We start from the raw sequence: 21384 nt of genomic DNA on the forward strand, positions 1-21384 counted from the left end.
AGAGAGAGAGAGAGAGAGAGAGAGAGAGAGAGAGAGAGAGAGAGAGAGAGAGAGAGAGAGAGAGAGAGAGAGGGAGACAGAGAGACATAGAGAGAGAGAGGCGGGGGGGTCACGACAGTCGGTCACAGTAAAACGTGTGAACACACACGGAAGCCTCGTCCCGAAAGGAGTCATATTCATTCATGAATTTCTCTGTAACTCACTGAACTTGCTGAAAGGCGTCGATCCGACTGCTGCTCCACCGGGGGAGGAAATGCCGCTCAAACTGGAAGTTGTAGAGCCTTCACTACTCGCATATTAACCAGTCTGAAACATAGCCATGTTTTTTTGTGTGTTTTTTTGGTTGTTGACTGAACTTTTAGCTGACAACATGAAGTCGTAGGTCTGCCTGTCGTTCACAGATCGGAGAGCCCATGAAACGGACCGAATATCAGCCACTTTGTGTTTGCTTTGCGGTGGTTGGACCCCACAGTAGCGGCGTGTGAGTGTACAAAGTGTATCCCCCTCCTCCCCATGAGTGTGCTTAGCGGGCTACTTTCACCATGAGCGAGAAACGAGCGCTACCGTTAGAATACGCTGAGCTGAACAAGGACCGCGCCACAGAGGACGCGGAGGCGGGCGACGCGTTGCAGCGCGCCCCCGATGAGGGTCAGCTGGACGGCCCCGAGGCGCCGCGACCCACCCGCCTGTACAAGCGGCGCTGGATGATCGTCCTGCTGTTCAGCTCCTACTCGCTGTGCAACTCCTTCCAATGGATACAGTACGGCATCATCAACAACATCTTCATGAAGTTCTACGGCGTGGACGCCTTCACCATAGACTGGATGTCCATGATCTACATGCTGACCTACATCCCCTTCATCTTCCCGGTGACCTGGCTGCTGGACAAGAAGGGGCTGCGGGTCATCGCGCTGGTGGCCACGGCGCTCAACTGCGCGGGCACGTGGATCAAGGTGACCAGCGTCAAGCCCAACCTGTTCGCCGTCACCTTCCTGGGACAGTTCTGCTGCTCGTTCGCGCAGGTCTTCATCCTCGGGATGCCCTCGAGGATCGCGTCGGTGTGGTTCGGCTCGGAGGAGGTGTCCACCGCCTGCTCCATCGGAGTCTTCGGGAATCAGGTAGGCTTGTCTGACTGTCTGTCTGTCTGTCTGCCTGTCTGTCTGTCTTCTAGTAATTAGACCACAGTAGCTCTTTGCCGACTTCATCACTCATTAAACTAACAGTTCAACCACTGATCGTGCGCACGTTCCCACATTGATTTGGCACGTTTTGCGTAATTACGCACGAGCGGGCAATCCGTGCGCTCCAGACACAACATGGCTCGCTGAGAATGTGAGGGAGAATGAATGGGAGCAGGATACAGTGAACCGTCACGCCATTGGAGACGCATTTAAATGTCAGGATGCACCTTGATTCATCTGTACCGTTTTGTGAAGGTATACTGTAAACTGTAACAGTGATAAATTAAGACTATAGGTGTTCAAAACTTTATCAGCCATGGTAATAAGAGTAACCACAGAAAGGGTACTAGAAAAAGAAAACACTATATATATTTTTTAATTTCTTTGTTTTATTGTCTAACTAGAAACTCACTATGTTTTGTAAACCAGTGAAACCTAATAGGCAGTAAAGGAACAATCTATAATGTAACATAAAAACAAACTACGTCTTGAAGCTGTGCGATGATGCGGATGCCAGCTGTTCCACATGGTCCAGATCCAGGTCTAGGTCCAGAGAGGACACCTAAATGAGCTCTGTAAAAATGAGGTGACTTAGAGGGCCATAAAAGTCTTAAAAAAAGTAAAAACATACAAGTAACTGGACAGTTTATTCATGTGAGAAAGAGAAGAGGGCATTAAAATAGCCACATTGGAATATTCATACTTAATATACAGAATTACATTTATTATACGTTTAACATACATTCCATTACACATGGACTCCGCCTTCTGGATCTCTGGCCGTGACTTGTGGTGGTCACTTAACAGACACACAACATTTCCACTGTATCCACACACACAATAGTATTTGTTAGTGCGCTGCGATCGCATTCTGTTGTCTTGTTTAAATGAGAGGCAGCAGATCCACGAGAGCAGCCAAACAAGCCGACAGGAGTACACAGATATACAGCTATACTTTTATATACAACATATACAACAAAATACATAGTAAAATATCCATTTTAAACAGCACTCATATGAAATGACTGGAGGAAAGGAATGTTGTAGGTATCAATAGCAATGACTTAACATAAACCTGGGAGACGTTAATTACAGTTAGAGAGATAAGTCTTTTGTTTTTTTGTTGGGGCAGTTAACTAAAGGGGTAATGTGAGGTTTGGAATGAAACTGGAAGATGCCCTGTATTAACATCACATGACAGGCCTGAAGGTGATAAATATGCGGACATGCGGCGGCTCGATGCCATCACATGCAGCGAGTTGTGGATTGTGGACACTAGGGAAGACAACGGGGACTCCAGCGGTGCTCCCTCTCTGGCTTCTCAGAGAAAAAAAACGTCTTTCCTCTTCAGGCATTTTACACGCAGGACAGCAGCTTGTTAGGGACACAAGCTCTGAAATCTTCAGACCTCTCACCTCCGGGGGGCCCCGCTCTAGGACAGTCAAAATGCCACAAAACACTTTGAAAGACAACCATGCAAATTCTGAACTCGGTGGTGAAAGATGGCCGTGGTCCAAGGCTGCAAAGAATCCTGCTGCGGGCCTCACTTCATTGCTGTGGACTCCGGGACCTTTGGGCAGAGCCGTCTCCACTGGGTCACGGTTACACGTCGGGGATTCGCAGGGGGACCGGGCAGAGCTGGTCCCTAAGTGCCGGACCAAACTTTACCGCCGTCGCTGGTTCATGCTGTTTCTTTTCAGCGCCGTCTCCGCCAGCAACGCCTCCATGTGGCTCCAGTACGGTATCATCAGCAACATATTCATGCGCTTCTACAACATTGACTCTGCCACCATCGACTGGTTGTCCATGATCTACTTGCTCACCTACATTCCCCTCATCCTGCCCGTCCTGTGGCTTCTGGACAACAGGGGGGTCCGGGATGTGGTCCTCGTTGGGTCGGCCTTTAACTGCATCGGTGCCTGGATCAAAACTGGTAGCGCCGGTCCCAATCTGTTCCCGGTCACCTTTTTTGGCCAGTTCGTGTGCTCGGTAGCCACCGTGTTCATCCTCGGTATTCCTTCTTACCTCGCCTCCGTGTGGTTCGGAGAGACAGAGGTCTCCTCCGCTTGTTCTATTGGAGTTGTGGGAAACCAGGTTTGTGGGACTCATCTCATCTAAAACCAGCAGGGTCCACATATAGTGAGGCAGCTGTCTGCAGATTCCGCAGCTGCACTGGATGCCGGAGTCACAGAGGACTTCTTGTGCCTCGGTGCGAGAGTCCAGAGGAAATTGTGTTAACTGTCTGCTGAAGCCTCCTCGTTGTACTTCTGCTTTATTACTTACAGCTACCGCAAACGTGAAGTTCGGCTGTGCCTAGATGCTGTTAAAACATGTTGCTATAGCAACCTGATTTGGTGGTCATAAGAGAGCAACTGTAAATGAGATGGTTTCTGTTGCATGTGGTACGTTGAATGTGGGTTATCGGATATTCAAATCATTTATTTTATCATTTAAAACAAACAGTAAGGGCCCCCTAAATGCACCCTGTGGTACCATTCGGTCAGTTTGTATGATATATAGAAAATAAACGGCAGCGAAGCAACCTTGATTGGCTATTACTTAGATAATCACTAATGTGTGTTCACTTCCAAACTGTTTTTCTTATTATTTGTGTTATATGTGTGTTTGTGATCTAGCTGGGTATCGCCATCGGGTTCCTTGTGCCTCCCATCCTGGTGCCGAATGTGGACGACATGGACGAGCTGGCTCACCACATCAGCATTATGTTCTACATCACAGCCGGAGTGGCGACCCTGCTCTTCATCCTCGTCGTCTTTGGTAAGATTTGCATTGCGGCACGTAGAGTGTTGTTCTTCTTCTTATAGACTTCGTGTGTTATCTAGCCATGCAGACAGAGTCGGTTATTTTGAAACCCCTGCAGATTAAGCGGAAACTTTTTTTCTGCATGGCTAGACACTCTGGAGGGTCGTGTGTGCTTTTACGGTTTCATTTTCGGGTTTTTTCAATTTACATAAAAATGTAAATGAATAAGATTTAAATGCTATTTCAACTGGTTTTACTGTAGCGTGTAATAAAGGATCTTGAGGTGAATGGGCAGAGAAGCAAGATGGTTAATGAAGCAGTGAAGTGAGTAAAATGAATGAAGACACAAAGTGACGTCACCTCAGTACACTTTTTATAATATTATCCCTCAGAAACACTCAAACTTATTTGTGTGGATTGTATTTTCATTCAAGCCAGTGGGATTTTCTTCTTCAGTGGATCCACCTGATAATAGTTGTAATTTTCAGCAGACTTCTTACTCTGACAAGAGGCACCATTCAGTGGTCAAGAAAAGTGCTGACTTGCATGTTCACAACACAAAACCCTCCCTGAAGGGTAAACTCACACAAGAAAAGATACTGTTGTACAAGTACGGGCAGGAGAAATGTCACAGGAGGCACAAAAGGAACAGAGTGCTTCAGCATACAGAACATTACTATGTTGTGAAGTTTCTATTAGTTATAGATATATATAGAGGATCTATGATCACATGATCACTTTGTCTGGTAAAAGGAACTGACTAACAGGATGTGGGTATGGGGAAATGCGTAGTTGTCATCTGCTTAATATTTGCCGACCATGAAGTTTGACCCTCTTTGTCTTTTTCCTACAGTTTCACTCAGATTTTATATTTTTAATTGCATTAATCACCTCATGTAGAAATCCCGTTTTGTTTTTCTGCTTGTTTGTCTTATTGTGGAGAAAACTAGAATCATAAGGAGGGAGATTAATAACAAAAGGGGTTCGTCAGAATTATTCATTTATTGAAATTTGAATTTAAACTTTATTTATGCAGGATAATCCCATTGACATTGACAGAGAACAGACTTAAAAAAACAGCACAAAGTGGGGAAAAAAGAACATAAAAACCTTTAAAAATTCACATAAAAGAGATGAAATTGCATTAAATGATTTTCATTCAGCCTTAGGACGAGTACATTCAGTGCTCAAATGCTCTGTACTCCCTATAATCTAGCTTGTGTGCGTAGACCACAACAACAAACGGCTGTGTAAGGATGTTGCACCCTTCTATGGAGAACAATGGGCTGGAGCGTCCTGCATGCAGACACACAAAAGGATGCTTGTGAAGGCATTCCACAGTCGCACTATGTGCAGCATTCAGACACATTGTCAGAGTAGATATGAGTTGAAACATTATATGTCCCTACAGATAAGGCGCTTGCTGTCTTAACCCATACATACTGATCGGGTCAATGACATCCGACAGCAGTAAAAACAAATGCACTAAATGTCATTCTTTTAGCCTGAAATTTGATGACCTAAAGTGACCCTCAATACACAAAAATACCGGTATTTTTAAATTTAAAAAATGACATAGACATGAGAGCTGCACCCTCAAGCACAAGCACCTGCAATGTCATAAAATAATATAAAAATTCAAATTTTTCACCATTGTTCTGTCACCATTGCAGTGAGAACATTGCAGCAGGAAGAGAGTATTCTTTCACCCTAACACCACAGTTGTCTCATATATGCAAAAGAAGAACAAGGGTGTCATCGGTATAGACGCTTATTATGAGGGAATTCTCGGCCCGGGTCAAACTTGACCGGTAGTGGACGTGATTGATGCCGCTCTCGGCTATTCCGGCGAGATAATTCGCACCAGTTGGCCACAGTGGTTTTCATGATATGACACATACACTCACACACAAAGCGCACCCTCACGCATGCATGCAAGATGCCATGTGTGAGGGCCGTCCTGCTGGCAGGGCCATCTGTAGCCATGCAACAGTGACTGTGAGTCAGCGGGGCAAAACAAAGTCCCAGGATTCAGACATTTTGCATAAACTGTGTGCAAAGAGAGGTGAGAGAAGAAGTTTGGCCGCTGGCGTCCTCCTCGGCAACCGGCAGCCATCGGTAACCGGCGAATATGGATCTGGTGGACTGTAAATGCATGCACAAAACATTTTTAAAAAATGTACAGTATTTGAGTACCCCGAGATCCCTTATAACACCGGTTGCTCTCATTATTTTTAGTCAGAACTGGTTCCTGAACACAAGCTCTCAGGTCTGATTTGCTGGCGGCAACAAAAGGCTGGTTCAGCTCCAAGAACCAGAAAGACAGACATCTGTGTTCCCCCCATGAAGCCTGAGGGCACATGCCTTTACTCGGCAGAGAAGAGGACTGTCCTCTGGGTCAGGGACTGGCTGTCTGTTTGGGAAGATGTGTCCAACGTGTTTGGACTCGTCCAGCTGTGTCGGAATCCGGTTTCACGGCTCACAACGTGCCCCTCTCACATTTGAGGAAGCGTTCAGCCTTCTTTCCACGTGTAAAAACGGAGAAACACGGTGTCCAACACTAAGAATATAACACTATAATGTAATATTCCCATTAGAATTGGCCCTTTAGCGGCCTCAAAGGCAAAAAGAAATTGGAGGGAGTGAAATATACAGCATGTGTTGTAGAGCAATTCATGTTCTGTTGTGTATGTTCCTGTGATTCACTAAGTCTATGAATTAACATATTTGTAATTACTGCAATGTTGACTGTAGTACAACACCAGCTTGTTTCAACGTGGAGCCAAAGAGGTTAACAAGCCAGGAATAAAATCGCCAAAATGAAATGTATGATATATACAGAGAAGATATGATCCTACTGCACTTGTGTATTTTATCATTCTGGCTGCATTGCCGTTGTGTGTTTAACGGTGATGTTGGTCATATGTCAGTCTTCCAGGAACGTCCTGAACTTCCTCCGACTCAGGCCCAGGCCACAGCTCGTAGCATCCCACCGGAGAGCTACTCCTACACGGCCTCTGTTCTCAGGCTGCTCCGCAACAGGCCCTTCATCCTCCTCATCGTCACGTACGGTCAGTCATCACCCTTCATAGTCATTTGTTGCTCTGAACAAGACATCGGCCTACAACCGCCGTTAGCAAACAGTTGTTTATTTACACATCCGGCCATGGCAGATCAACATTATCATACATTTTGGAGTTCATGGTCATCGGATGCATGTAAGGGCAATTATTCACTCTCTTTAAGCTCTGTTTTTGGTCTCCACCATCTTCTGAGGGAAAAGTCCAGATAGATTTGATCCATATTTTTTTATATGTGTGTGTAAGAACCAAAACTCCCTCTTTAACAAGTTAATCTTATCATTACATGTGATAAAAGTCATAAGCTCACAAGTGTGTGTGTGTCCTGGAAGGGTTCAAAGTGTCTCACAATGTTTAACCAAATATCGACGTGCCATAAAGTTCAAACATGTCCCTGAAGGCCTCGCAGACATGAAATGAGTTCATTTGCTGACATTTTGGTCCAGCCGGTCACAGCATGACCAACAGCTGTGAGGCGTTTAGGGAAACTCGTTCACCTAGCTTGACCTCCTCGAGGTCATTTCCCTGACACCGTCCATGTGACTATTTTTAGCAAGTCATCAGTTTGTGTCTGTCTGTGTGTCTGCGGTATTTCTTATTCTGGATCTTTCGGGTAACTGGTGTCGTATTTACCTGTGACATCCCTCTCCGCCCTGCAGGTCCACCTGTCCCTGTCTGTTTACCTCAGCTGTAGCTGCTGATCCTGAGCCTCTTAGATATTCAAGTAACAGGCTCAGCGACAGTTATATTTGCAATTTAGAAAGATATATTCATTGTTCTACTTAACATTTTCACATTACATTTTACTTTACTCTCTTTTCCCCCCAAGTCTCCGATTTTGGGACCAAATCCCTTTGACTGCTCACATTACAAGATTTCATAATTATTAGCTCAAGGAAGTCAGTTTGATGATCAATTTAGTTTGTTTCCTGAAATTTGTTTGTGGTTTGCAAACTTTGCTCAAAGATATTTCCCAACACGCAGGTTTGAACGTGGGTTGTTTCTACGCCGTTGGCACGCTGCTGAACCGCATGATCATCGAGCATTACCCTGTAAGTCCTGCTTACCGCGTCTGTATGTGGATAGACTTATAGATTTGAATGTTTCCTCTGTCTTAATACCTACCTCATCAGACGCTGTGAAGTTTTGCTACAGGCTGCTGCTACTAATATGTGTATATGAAAAATGTCTGCTGAAGCTTTTAATGAAATTTTACGATGTCACGATGCTTGAACCAATTTAACTCCGTTGAACTGATGTCCACATTCTTTCAAACCTCCTCGCCTTTCTTTGGTATGTAAGGTCACTCATGTGTACGTCCTGCGTTTCTATATCCGTTTAGGGAGAAGAGGTGAATGCTGGGAGGATCGGCCTCACCATTGTGATTGCGGGGATGGTCGGCTCCCTGATCTGTGGCATCTGGTTGGACAAAACTAAAACCTACAAGTAAGGGGAACGTCAGAAAGGAAAAGTACAAGAACAGCTGTCTGTCCTCCTGAAGGAGAGGTTTTTTTTGCGAGGAATGGGAGTTATTTTATCTGACATGCAGAGACTTTTCTGCCTGTTTATCGTAGTTATGCCTCTTATCTGCTGCAGGTTGCAGCTTGAGTGTTTATATGTTGGCTATAGGGGCTCGGCGTCTGTTTTTCCAGGTGCAGAATGCTGCAACAACAGGCCTCTTCCTGACCACATGGGACTTTTGGCCATGTGGTTACAGCAGTGTGCACACTAGTAGGGGGTTCAGTCAAACCCCCTCAGTCTTATTTACAAGCAAGGACACATTCAGGCCCTGTTGGCCTGAGTTTTTGTGATGATCTGACGCATATTCTCTTCAAACGTGTCACATATGTGATTTTATGTGGTTTTCGAAAAGTCTCCATAGTGCTACTAATGCTCAAAAACTCTGAATTGCTCATGATTATGATTGAATTGCTCATGATTATGATGATTGTTGTTCAGTTTATTTCTCACGTGTTTCTGCAGGCAGACGACCCTCGCGGTCTACTTCATGTCTCTGGTGGGGATGGTAGTCTATGCTGCTACACTCAGCCTGGGACACCTCTGGGTGGTCTTCATCACCGCTGGAGCTCTTGGGTATTCTTTCATTCATTCATTCATTTATTTTGACACAGAAAACCAAAATGTGTATACTGTATGTATATAGAAGTATTTACAACCCAAAAATACTGTATTTCAAGATGGATTTCATCCAAAGAAACGTTTAAACTCATATTTGTCACAGATGGTAACCTGCACAAAACTTGTGCAACCTTGCTCCATAATTACACCAAGTCCAATATTTGTTGCCGTTTTGCAACAATGCAACAGTGCTTGATAAGCCTTTGTGCATACACACACTTTACATACCGACCCGGCAACATTGTATGGATCGTGGCTGTTTATTCAAATTACAAGCGTCACAGTAATGTGTGTAAGATGCGTTAAAATGAAGGTTGTAGAGCCACTATGAATGATATCTTGAGAGGTGAAAGTCATAAAACCAGATCTTGTCCCCAGCAGTACTTTGACATCTGGGCTGAACCTTTATGTGGCTGCTGTTGTGAAATCATTACAGCTCCTCAAAGGCACTGATTTCTGTGAAGGCACACCTTGATGATAGGCGTGCCATGCATGCCTTCACACATGCCAGCCGGTACACGTCATTCATGAGACTCACATAAAGTGTAATTTGTTAATGGAGAGTAATTGGCTCCAATTCCTGGTATTCAGGTCATAAAGTCAACACTTATTTTGTTTTTTTCAGTGTGTACAAGAGTCTTTTTTTCTGTCCCAATCATTTTATTTTCATAGTAATTTCTCTATCATTATCGTATCTCTTTAAAAATATATATATATATTTATCAAACATATCTTAGATTATATTCTTTAATCTAATCAAATTTAATCTAAGAATATGTTTTGAAATCAACCACATATAGAGCAATAATCAGAGTCAGAGGGAGCATACGTGAATATCAAAGGGATTTTGTCCTGATGCGGGCTAATGTGTGATTTTGGTTCACTTCTCCTCACTTCAGTGGAAGGACGGTGCTGGAGGACAGCTTTCAAAACCGGTTGTTCCTACATAGCAAGGCCATTATCTTTACATCATAGAGAAGGGTGTTGTTATGTATCAGGTACAAAGTCTTCCTCCACTTGGAAGTGATTACGCAGAGGGAGAAGTCATCACTAGACAGAGTCTGTCTGAGGTGTATTTTGGCGTGAAACCATGAATGCAAAGTCCGGGCTGTATTGGTGAAATCACGTTTGCGGTTTCGAAGAAAAAAGAGGCGCAAATAAATCAGCTTGTGATTGATGTTTCCTGTCTATCTCTGCACTGCTTGTGTGTGTGTGTGTGTGTGTGTGTGTGTGTGTCCAGGTTCTTCATGACGGGCTACCTGCCGCTGGGCTTTGAGTTTGCGGTCGAGCTGACGTACCCAGAGTCAGAAGGGACCTCATCCGGACTCCTCAACTGTTCAGCACAGGTGAAGCTCCATGACCTGAAGGGTGACTGAGAACATGATAGCGCAGAAAATCCCCCCAAAATGTACCTGTTTTTACTGGTTGCAGTCATTCACCTTCTTTCACCGGAACAGTCTGAGTTTGTTCCCTGCAGACCTGGAACCAGTTTCCTCAAATATGCAACATGCAACAGCCATAACAGACATTCCTGCAAACTCTGTATGAGCGTTTGAACGATGAGCACATTTAGCTGAAGTTTCAGAGAGATGCTGCAGCCATTCACAAATCCCCTGATAGCTGATTGCAGGTAGCAGCTCTTGTTGTGGTTGTGAGAGTGCTTGTGTGCATTCCAAACTACTGACTCATGTTCTGCACACACAGGTCTTTGGCATTATATTCACCATCTGCCAGGGGAAGATCATCGACAGCTTCGGCACGCTGGCAGGAAACATCTTCCTCTGTGTTTTTCTCCTCATCGGCACGGTAATGACAGGTAAGACCGTTCTGACGGGGAAGCATTTGCTGCGTACAGTCATAGCAAGCTTCTGATTTGATTTCACCTACAACAATTCAACTATTGTTGTATTGAGTTTGTTATCTTTCCTGTAATGAATGACTTTCAGGTTGAATGCAGGAATATTGCATCGTGACGCATGTGTTTTTTTGTTGTTGCATGTACCTGAGAAATATGTCACCTAGTGTAAACGCAGGCATTTTGTCATTTCCCCCGTCCTCTTCACGAGAAAGTCAAGGGGGGAACATTTGTTTGTCCACTGACTATTGAGTAAACAAAATACCACAAACTCTGCACATGCGCACCGACGTACAAACAGTAGCGGCTTGTCTTCAGGTATTACATGTGAGACTTCATGCCTCAGTTGCCACCTCAGTCAGCACTAAGACACCGAGGTCTATTTGCATTATGGAGATTTTAACAATGTGTAACTTTTCAAAACCGCTTTACCCGCTGAAGCGATTAACTTTGTGCAAAAAAAAGCCCCACGGAGACTATTTAATGAGACCTTTCTGCTCACAAAGGTCAGCTGACTGACTCACTGTCTTTTGCAACTGACTCACTTTTGACATATGAGTGAATTTCTTGTTCATTGTGCCAGTTTTATATTGAAACGACAGCTTTGTGAGAAAACCACAACTGAACTCTCACTTCTATGAACTGTGTGACAAATGTGAGTCCTAACAGTCGTGGCTGTCTGTCGTTTATTCAGCTTCAAAGGTCATAATTGTTTGGGGAATCGTCTACTTAAGTGGAAATTGAGGTGAATGATTAGTTTGAGGGCAAGTTAGGAGGAATAAGACGTACTGTATTATCTTCCTATTTGCATTTGTTGCCTCACAGTCTTGGGAAATCCTCAACAAAGTGTTGATCAGAAGCACTGTAGTGGGTTTGTGCACAAGAGCCACCTACTGGATAGTCACCTGCATTACATCATGTCTTTCAACCACATTTTCATGACCTGAACCTATCATTTCTTTATTTCTCTGCAGGCTTTATAAAGTCTGACCTGCGGAGACAAAATGCAAACATGTTGGCCAAAGCAGCAGTAAGTATTCAAGAGAGAAAAAGGGTGTTGTGGTGTGTTTGTGTGTTGGGGATACTGTAGGGGGAACTGTGGCAGAAGTGTTTGAAATCAGGCCTTTTATTCATGCAGGACATGTTCTCTCTGTGGGTTTTAAATAATAAAATTAACGATTGGTTGAATTGTATTTAGCTGCTTCAGTTTCAGAGTGTGTCATAGCCCGCCAGACATTTGAATGGACGTAACCGTCTTTAATGTTATCGGTAACACCTGTCTCTTTCCTGCTATGATGAGTCAAAATAGCAGCTGTGGAAAAGGCCCATCTGTTATATGTTTGCTTGTCATATGTTTGTCTGGAAAGCATGAAATCAAAGTGCTCCAGCTCAATGAAAATTCTGTTGAATTTGACCCGAGACCGCTTCAATGCCTCTGCTGCACATTGGGCCGTTTTCATCTGTCTCAGGTGCAACCTGACAGCACATGCATCTTCTTGCATGTTGAAACATAAAGTATGAAGTGACAAATATTAGTGAAACTGTCCGGATAGCACCAAGAGATCGTGCATTATTGCTGTGATTTCCCACCTGTCTCAGTCTTTCTATTTCACCACCACTTGCCAACCAGGTAGCATTGCTTTTATGAGGTTATTAGAGGAAGAACCTGCTCTAAGGAGGTGATGCGATATGGAGACAATTGTCATTATTGCCCAACTCTAGAGAATAAAGTCCCAAAATGTTAAACTATTCCTTTAAGCACAACTCCCACGCTGGATTTTATTTGTATTTTAAAAATCTTGGTGACTTTAATCAACTATAAAATACAAATAGAAAAGAGCAAGAATTAAGTAGATGAATTAGGCCACCAAACGGGCCTGTTGCAGCGGCTTCATCACGTCTCTATGAATGCTGAATGAGAAGTGATCAGTAGCTGTTGTTTTAGGTGGAGGGGCAGATGTCGGGACAAGACTACGGAGCCACGGCGCTAATCTCCAAGCCGCAGATCCCTCCCTCACAGCCTGATCAATAAGCCTTTCTGCTTCCACAAAAAACTCAAAACAAATCTTAGCTCGACACGCAGATGCACAAAGGTAGGAGCACAGAGCAAAATCAGCACTCACTCTCTCCGATCGCCTGCTGCACCCTAACCCTAACCCTTCCGTCACCTGTCACTGCCAGATCCGCCTTTGCTTCGTTTCCTCCTATCACGCTGCTTAAAATTCACACAATGATGTAAAGATGAACCTTTTTCTTTCACTGAGACTGTTTCAGTTTGTGATTTTTGTATTACATACTTTTTATTCAAGACATTTTCACACAAAAAATAAAGCACAGGTGAAGATGATAAAATAAATGATGGCTGAATGAAGTTTAGCTTGAATTAGATTGTGAGTACTGTGCACCTTAAAGCTGGGGTTGGTAATATTTAGAAACAAGCAAGATTATGCTAGATTTTAAATGAGTGATCTGAAAAATCCAGCACAGACAAACTCTGAAATTTGCAAAATCTAGAAAAAATCACCAAGTCGGCAACAATGAGGCCACATTCAGGAGCTTTCACACTACACCTTTCCGTTGACGGATCTCATTGACTTTGCATGGGCTTGCGTCACATTATGCTGAAATGAATTGTGGCTCCGCTGCATCGCTAGCGTGGAAAATAAAGTTCATCTTTTCAGGTGCCCAATCAGATCGTATTATGCAAACAAATGCAAATAAACTACAACGTTTTAGTACGACTGGGGAAAGCACATGTAAAAAGCTGATGTGATCAAAACATCGAGGAATGGTTAATCATTGTGGTTGGGAACAGGCCAATTCTTCCCAATCAGTTCCTGTGTTTCTATACAGGGACTGAATCACTAAAACACGTATAGCAGCCCTCTTCTGGCTAGAACGGGATCTATTTTGCACTATAATAATAAAGAAGCCGGAAAGAGCCTGAATAAGCCGGCTAGCGGGAAGCGATTTCAATGGCAACCACATGGGGAGAAATGGACGACTTTTTGTAGTCCATTATTGTAGTTTCTCCACCGCAGACCCACCAGTCGATCATCAGCTGTCAGTCATCAGCGGGCGCTTTATAATGACGTAGCTTAGTGAAAGTGTGGTCGTCTTTTCTTAAATCCTTTTGAGCTGTCCTCCCACCTTTCCTTGACCTTGTGACCTTGAGAATCTCAACAAATATATATATATATATATATATATATATATATATATATATATATATAAGGTTTTCAATAACTTGAAGCAGCAGAATGTGGAAGATGTGAAAAGAGCAGAAACAGCTGGGCTCTCTTCAGTCACATGTTCATCTTGAGTGTTTAATGCAGGCGTATGTATAAAAGACAGGAAATCATGAGCTTTGATGTTTAGCTGCACATGTGTTCACTGTTTCTGATGAATTCTCCGACTTCATCATCTACAGAGACAAAAGACAACTTGTGGAATCCATAAAACTGTTGAATTAACAAGCTTTTGTTGATCGATAGGGACCTTCGGACCGCCACAACGGGAGCCCGGCGTCACCGTCCATCATCAAAGAAGCCAGACTTTAGATGCTGAATCACTAACACAAGATAAAATGACCGCAACCTCCTTCACGTTACGCTGTAACATACTGTGGTGGGTCAGCACAATCAGTAATTCTGAAGAAGAGCAAGATGTACAGTGTTGCATTAACTATTTATGTGTTTTTTAAAAAAAGACATTCTGAGATAAATCCAGTAATGCACACTTTTGAGCACTTCACTGTTCAGAGATATTTTTATATGTATGTGTTAAACGAATACTCTAATCTGTGGGACGTTTGCACCGCAACAGTTTTACCTGTCAGTATTTTAAGTTTACAGTTGATTACGTAGAGCGTGTTTGCCTAATTACGTAACCAAGTACACAAAATGTGTAAATACAGCTTTTTATGAGTGAAGGAGATCTCATCTAATGAACATAATTTATACAGCAGCATATTAAAAAGGCGTCTAATCAACTGAAGTCCACAGGGATGAAATATTCATGACACATGTTTTTTGTAATATAATGTGCACCACCGTTCATGTTTACTTATTTAACATGAAATAAAACTGGTTTATGAAGTGCTGCTCTTTTTCATTTGGTGTCATGTTTTACATCACAGTGTATATATATATCATGGTGAAACTACCTGAAACCTACCTGAAACTACTAGCTGTATTATAAACCAAGTGAATCCAGATGCTCTCTCTCTCTCTCTCTCTCTCTCTCTCTCTCTCTCTCTCTCTCTCTCTCTCTCTCTCTCTCTCTCTCCAGTGATCGCAGTGTGACATGTTGACCAGAAGTTTAGGTTACATGCAGGTTTTGTAAGAGTAGATATAGCTATTAACGTGTCTCTGCCCCCCCCTGTATAATAGTGTTGATAATAGAAAATGAAATGGTAAAAGAAAAATATTAGTACAGATTTTCAACAGATAGTAAATTGGTGAAAAGTAGTTTTCAAGTTAAGATTTTTAACATAAGCTGAAATACAACACCTCACAAAAAAAACCCGCTGTGTACTTTGGGCCCCTTTTCACAGGATTTAGATGAGTCTGAGTTGTTTGCAGTTCCACCAAGCGATGATTTCCTCTCTAAGTCTCTCAGATGGTTTCATTTAAATAATTGTCTGAGGCCCAAAAGAGGATTTCCCCCCCGACAAAAAGCAAAGACTAGAGAAAAATCCATATAAATAATACAAATATGTATCAGAACTATGTGTTCTCCCATTAATCACCTCATCTTTTGACCTCTGAAGGGGGGACGACCCCTAAATGTGCAACCTCTGGACTAAATTATCTGTATGTAAATATTAGGGGTGGAAGTAACAAATAAGCATCTACTCTTAATGCGACAAAGTCGTTTTTCTGTATAAAAGTTCTTTGGTGATACTACAGACTATATAAGAAGTGGACGTAATCATTGCGATGTCAGCTTTAGTTTGTTCACTACGGTTTTAAAGATGGATTTTAGCAACCAACGGAGGAGTGACGATTTAATTCCAGGTAAACCTTACAGCTAAGTGTTAAAGTAATCTCTAAAGTAGCTAATTACATCGGTATCTCGTTGCAACTAGACCACTATGCCTTGATATCAACCTGTCAATCAGGTCCTGCTATCATCTATTTTACATAATACATAATACACAAAAAAATGCACATCAGCAGCATGTGTAGCCCCCTGGCGGCCGGTAGGGAAAATGCACGTTTAAGGCACTTCCGCGTTTTGGGGGGTAATGCGCTAATTAACGAATACCGCGATGGCAAGGCATGACCCGCCCTCTTCTCCCTTTGATTGGGTAGGTGATATCAGGTGAGCCAATCAGAGGCAGAAAATGGTACAGTATTGGCCAATCACAGCAGAGGCCGTCGGAACACACTTCAATCAAGTGTTTGAAAACTTCGAGAAGCCCAACGACGTGTTTTATTACCGAGTGGACTGGTTTTATTACCGATCGGACCGGTTTTATCACCGAGTGGACGGTTTTATCACCGAGTGGACTGGTTTTATCACCGAGTGGACTATCACCAGTGGACTGGTTTGTCACCGAGTGGACGGTTTTATCACCGAGTGGACTGGTTTTATCACCGAGTGGACTGGTTTTATCACCGAGTGGACCGGTTTTATCACCGAGTGGACCGGTTTTATCACCGAGTGGACCGGTTTTATTACCGAGTGGACTGGTCATGTGCTTTGGGAATAAAGGAGCAGAGAAGTGGAACCCGGAGCAGATCGTGGAGGACTTCCTGCTGTATAAAATGCGTTCAGACAGGTGAGCTTCCAACAACACACGTCACACCACCAAATGTGTTTATTACGTTAAAGGTCGACTTACACAAATGATTTACTTCTACCCTCTGTTGCACTTCCTGAGGTTTCGCATATATTTTGCCTTTCACTATGTTTTGGGGGGGAATGTTTCCCGATCTAAATCAAGTCTACAGATTGACCATAATTTAAAATACGCATTATTTTGTAGATAAATACAGGTTTATGTGTATGTGCCTCTTGTGACCACATGGTGGCAGCATTGTCCCATACAAAGCATTTCTCCTCTCAGGGAGAAGGCCCAGAAGGATTCAAGTGCGGGGTACAAGAGAAAAGAAAAAACATAGGCTAATCACTCTTCTCTGTGCTATATTATTCTTTCTATTATCATTGAAACAGCTTTTGAAAATGAATACAGCAGAGTTCTGATGATCTGAAGTGCTGGTTTGAATAAATGACTACATTAAACTTCTCATTGGCATAAGTAGAGATAAATTTGCCTCTGAGCGGCTCTGTTATGAGATCATCCTGACTTGAGGCCAGTACTCCCATTTGACTGATTCTCTCATGATCTCATTGTTCTCTAGTTAGCTAATGACTGATCCTTGGCATACATTGGCTGTTAGAGGTTCTGTCATGACTTTTTCCTGGTACTACAGGTTAATTTGCTCGTAGATTTGTCGAAATCCTATCCATTAATGCAAAATCCAGCTGTGGGGATGGCATAAAAAACCCACTCTCTCCACTCTTATCTAACTCACTTAATTCTTACAAATTACATCAGCTGCCAGTCATCCGCCATAAATCAAATCCTTCTTTTCTTTTTCTTTTTTTAAAGCACTTTACTTCTGAAGAGAAGTAGGGTGAGAAAATTGCAAATAAGAGGAAGATATTTTTGTTTGTTTGTATCGAGGAGGGCACACGGCTGACATCATAACCATACAACACTGCCCCTTTAGTCACTTGTTGTGTCAACACTATTTATACAGTATGCCAGAGCTTCCTTCTTTTTATGACCTGTATTAATGTGGAATATATGAACTGCAGACAGGAAGGTCACGGAAGGACGTGGACGAGCAGGGTGTGACCTCAGGCTCGCTGGGGGAAACTCCTGACAGCCTGCCCACCCACATGCAGAGATGGATGTTTGAATAAGGCCCCTTGTATGCATATGGCATTTCAGCGCTGCTTGGAAGAACTTACTGTACATGCAAACATGTTGGGTTTGCTTGGTTCATACTTGCTAAGGCCCTTTGCCATTTTTATTTTATTGCATTGAAACTCAACAAGTGTGTCTCTTAATGAGGACAAAGTCAGGTGTGAAGGAGGTTAGAAAGAGGAGTCCAATGTTTTTTCCCCTTCACAGCATTTGTTGAATCAATTTTGTTGATGTTGGAAATGTCTATTAGAGAGGCAACATTTCTTCATTCACTCAATGCTTATTGACTCAGACAAAAACATCTCACCATATGTGCAATTTTATAATGTGACATTGATATACATTGTGATATATTTTCTAGCAATTCAACTGAGAAACTATTATACATAGAATGAAAAGTTGGAAGTTAAAGAGTTGATATAAGTACCTGAAGTGTAACTCAGCACACAATAGGGATGATTTTGAGATAAACATTTTGGGAAATATCCTTATTTGCTTTTTTTGAGTTAGTGATGCTTCTTTGTTATGAGTGGAGGAAAACCAAGGACACCGTTAGCTTAGCTAAAAAGACTGGAAACGGTTCCGTTAAACGGTAATAAATGAATAAAAAATCTGCCAACCAACGCGTCCTAAAGCTTAATAATTAACACGATTGTTTAATATGTTCACAAACAGACAGTGTGTGTGTTTTTTGATGAACATAGTTACCCGTCTACAAGTCAGAACCAGAAATTGTTGTTTTATATTTCTGTTTGTGAATTACACAAAGTTGTTCTTTAGTGAGTTTTCGAGGTAGCCTAATGCGTTTTGGACACATGGGCTTTGGGTTGATTGACCCATTGCGAGTACGGATCAATACCAGTGCTTAATTAATAAACTGTACGTCTCACTTTTGGAAGTGAATGGGATCGTTCTTTTATTAAAAGTTTAAAGAAACATCAGGCTTGACTTAAACGTTAATTAACTTTCTTAACTGTACAACAAAATGCAAGAAATAAATACATAGATATATATCTATTGAATTCTTATTTTCTTTTCAAATAATAAAAAAAAATCACCCAAATTAACAGGAATTACAATTAAATTTAAATCATTTTAATGCAGCAACAAACTGGTCAAAACTCCGGTACATAATGTATGTAGTACATAAACTCCCAGCTGTTAGAGTCGGCTTATCTCTAAAGTTAACTGCCTCCTGGTTTACATACAATAATGCACTTCCCATCTAACTCTTCTAAGATAGCGACTCCATTTTCCAAAATGTCAAATTATTCTTTTAAAGGATCGCTAACTCTGTATAAATGGAGCGGCATTCAACACTCTCATCTAGCGGTGTGTATATCATCACATGGCCCTCTCCCAGCCACGGGTAAGGCCTTGAGGGATTGATAATGTGACAGATTACCAGCATCACCACAGGATGGGTGATGGTGTACCTCACTCACATGGCGCCCTGCCCTGCGAGCACTGAATCCTCTCTCTTGAGAGGATCCGCGGCATGGTGGTTCACTTTGCAGCGCTGTTGCATGGTGAAGTACGTCATTGCCCCGAGGGTGGCTGATCCTATCTGCCTGCTGGCTCTTCACAGATATTATCAACTATCCACACCATGATCCATCCTGCACCCACAAACCCCAACGCTAAAATACACTGCTAAAAATATAAACACTGTATTTAGTTTGTTTAGCGAGGTGGGAGGAGGGGGGGGGGAACAAAAAAGCATTGTGCAATCAGTTGTTTGTGTCACATGTGGTTTAGGGACTGGATTGAAGGCCTTCTTGCAACTAGTTAGAAACTAGAATTAAACCAGATTTACCCAAAGTGAAGATAGTTGGTGTGGGAGCGCCATCATGAGGCATGATGAGGGGGGGAGGAACGTGGAGGGGAGGGCACAGCGAACACAGCATGACGTCGTGCCTCCCGTTTGTGTTGCCTGTTCAAACAGCAGCAGAGGTTGGTGGTGCTGGCCACGTACAACAGTAGTAAAGAGGGAGCGGTGTACAAGTACAGGAGAAAAGAGAGAAGGGTAAAGCCGTTTTATAGAGGCGGGGGGGGGGCAGAAACGGGAGGATGTCGAAACAACTGCAGAGAAAAAAATATACTCAAACGAGAGAGAGAGGGGAGATGAAAGTATGCCTGGGGCAGAAAGTGAAACACGAGTAAGTGCCGTAAAGACCGTGTCACACACACACAGATGTCCACTCGGTGTATTTTGGAGAGACTGCTGAACGAGCACCTCATCCACGCACATTCTAGAGAAATCTAAGTCGCTCGCAGATGGACTGCAGAGAAGGGAGGTGCTGCTATGAAGTCGAACTGTAAACCGATTCTTGCTATTCGACGGTGGCCCGGCGCCAGAGGAGCTGTGCTTGGTACCACTGTCTTCTTCTTCTTCTTTCTAATTTTCTTCCAGTTGTTCAGAATGAGTGTTTGAAATACCAAACACAAAAATACAAAACAGATTTAGCCTGTTCGTATCTGTTAATGATCGGCGCATGCAGAAGTCCTCTATTATATTACATCGTTATATTCCATCTCAGTCTCATAAAGATGATTCAGATTTCATGCCGACATGCCCTCGTCAAAACTACTTTGACATTCATTAAATCCTCTTTTTTTTTTCCTCGACAACATTCAAACAGTCTCATTAAAAACGATCCCTCCTCTTTAATTATCTGAGCTTTTAAATAACTTGATGTCATGGTGAGTTTTGTGTGGTTTACCATGATTACAGCACAAGAAACTTTGGGTGCCACTCGAGCGTTTGCCTTCAGTTGTGTCACACAGTAAGGGGCGTTGCGACGTGTGTTGTGGCTGTGTTGATTAGCTACTGCAGTTTGGGACTAATTTCTTCCAGTGTTCCCCGAGGCTTGTGTGTTGTTCATTTTATTGTTCATGGGGAAAAACGGCTCAGCCGGTTAAAAATGGAAAAATCACTTAATTTTTCCTCCACTGCCGAGCTACTGTTTTGGCTTTTAGAGCACACTCCCCCCGCCTACGCAGCTGTTCGGCGACTGGATCTCCATTAAATGGTTTATGTTTATGGGCATGTGGAGGTAAAGGTGCCACCAAATCCTGTCAGTGACTCACTGTAATGACCAACTGTACGAGGAGCATTTTTCTACTCTACGCGAGCGAGGTAGTCATGCAGCAATTTGCAAAAAGACAAACAAACCTTAACTTCCTTTGATTTACCTGGAAATGTTTCTTCTGAGAGCGAGAAGAGGCCCGGGTCGTCGCTTTTCCGAGGAGGTTTCTCCGGCCGCCTCAGGTTTCAAAGCTGGCAGGCTGATCAGAGAGCAGAAAGCTTGTGAGCCTTGGCACCGACACACAGCACCAGGCTTTGAGGGCCCAGATTAACCTGCACAGTAGTTAAATAAACACACATCCGTGCGTGGCCGCATGAATGGACGTTTCATCACCGCT

At 43.0% G+C, this 21384-nt stretch overlaps 2 protein-coding genes across 3 annotated transcripts; both read left to right on the forward strand.

Moving 5' to 3' along the window:
• The first annotated feature begins 96 nt into the window (after window positions 1–96).
• LOC311026553 (choline/ethanolamine transporter flvcr2b-like) lies at window positions 97–15120 on the forward strand. 2 transcript variants are annotated; one of them, XR_014598498.1, is made up of 11 exons: window positions 98–1118; window positions 3818–3959; window positions 6875–7015; window positions 8009–8076; window positions 8367–8470; window positions 9008–9118; window positions 10404–10509; window positions 10868–10979; window positions 11993–12048; window positions 12964–13111; window positions 14513–15120. XR_014598498.1 is itself a non-coding variant. In XM_084030183.1 (10 exons), exons 1-10 carry the CDS (start codon window positions 543–545, stop codon window positions 14576–14578), a joined length of 1482 nt encoding a protein of 493 aa, XP_083886309.1. In that variant the 5' UTR covers window positions 97–542; the 3' UTR covers window positions 14579–15120. The 2 variants fall into 2 exon arrangements, 1 of the variants encoding a protein (XP_083886309.1); XM_084030183.1 differs by lacking the exon at window positions 12964–13111 and having other exon boundaries at window positions 97–1118.
• On the forward strand, window positions 1815–3466 carry LOC311026555 (choline/ethanolamine transporter flvcr2a-like). The gene has a single exon (XM_084030186.1). It carries the CDS (start codon window positions 2376–2378, stop codon window positions 3297–3299), a length of 924 nt encoding a protein of 307 aa, XP_083886312.1. The 5' UTR covers window positions 1815–2375; the 3' UTR covers window positions 3300–3466.
• Window positions 15121–21384: the final 6264 nt, after the last annotated feature.

Source organism: Eutrigla gurnardus (genome assembly GCF_963514095.1).
Source record: "Eutrigla gurnardus genome assembly, chromosome: 16".
Lineage (NCBI taxonomy): Eukaryota > Metazoa > Chordata > Actinopteri > Perciformes > Triglidae > Eutrigla > Eutrigla gurnardus.

Coding starts and splice junctions, on each gene's coding strand:
- LOC311026553 (XM_084030183.1), top strand. CDS start 543: ATGAGCGAGAAACGAGCGCTACCGTTAGAATACGCTGAGCTGAACAAG. Junction 1,119..3,817: donor TCGGAGTCTTCGGGAATCAG/GTAGGCTTGTCT, acceptor TTTGTGATCTAG/CTGGGTATCGCCATCGGGTT. Junction 12,049..14,512: donor ACATGTTGGCCAAAGCAGCA/GTAAGTATTCAA, acceptor GTTGATCGATAG/GGACCTTCGGACCGCCACAA.
- LOC311026555 (XM_084030186.1), top strand. CDS start 2,376: ATGACAGGCCTGAAGGTGATAAATATGCGGACATGCGGCGGCTCGATG.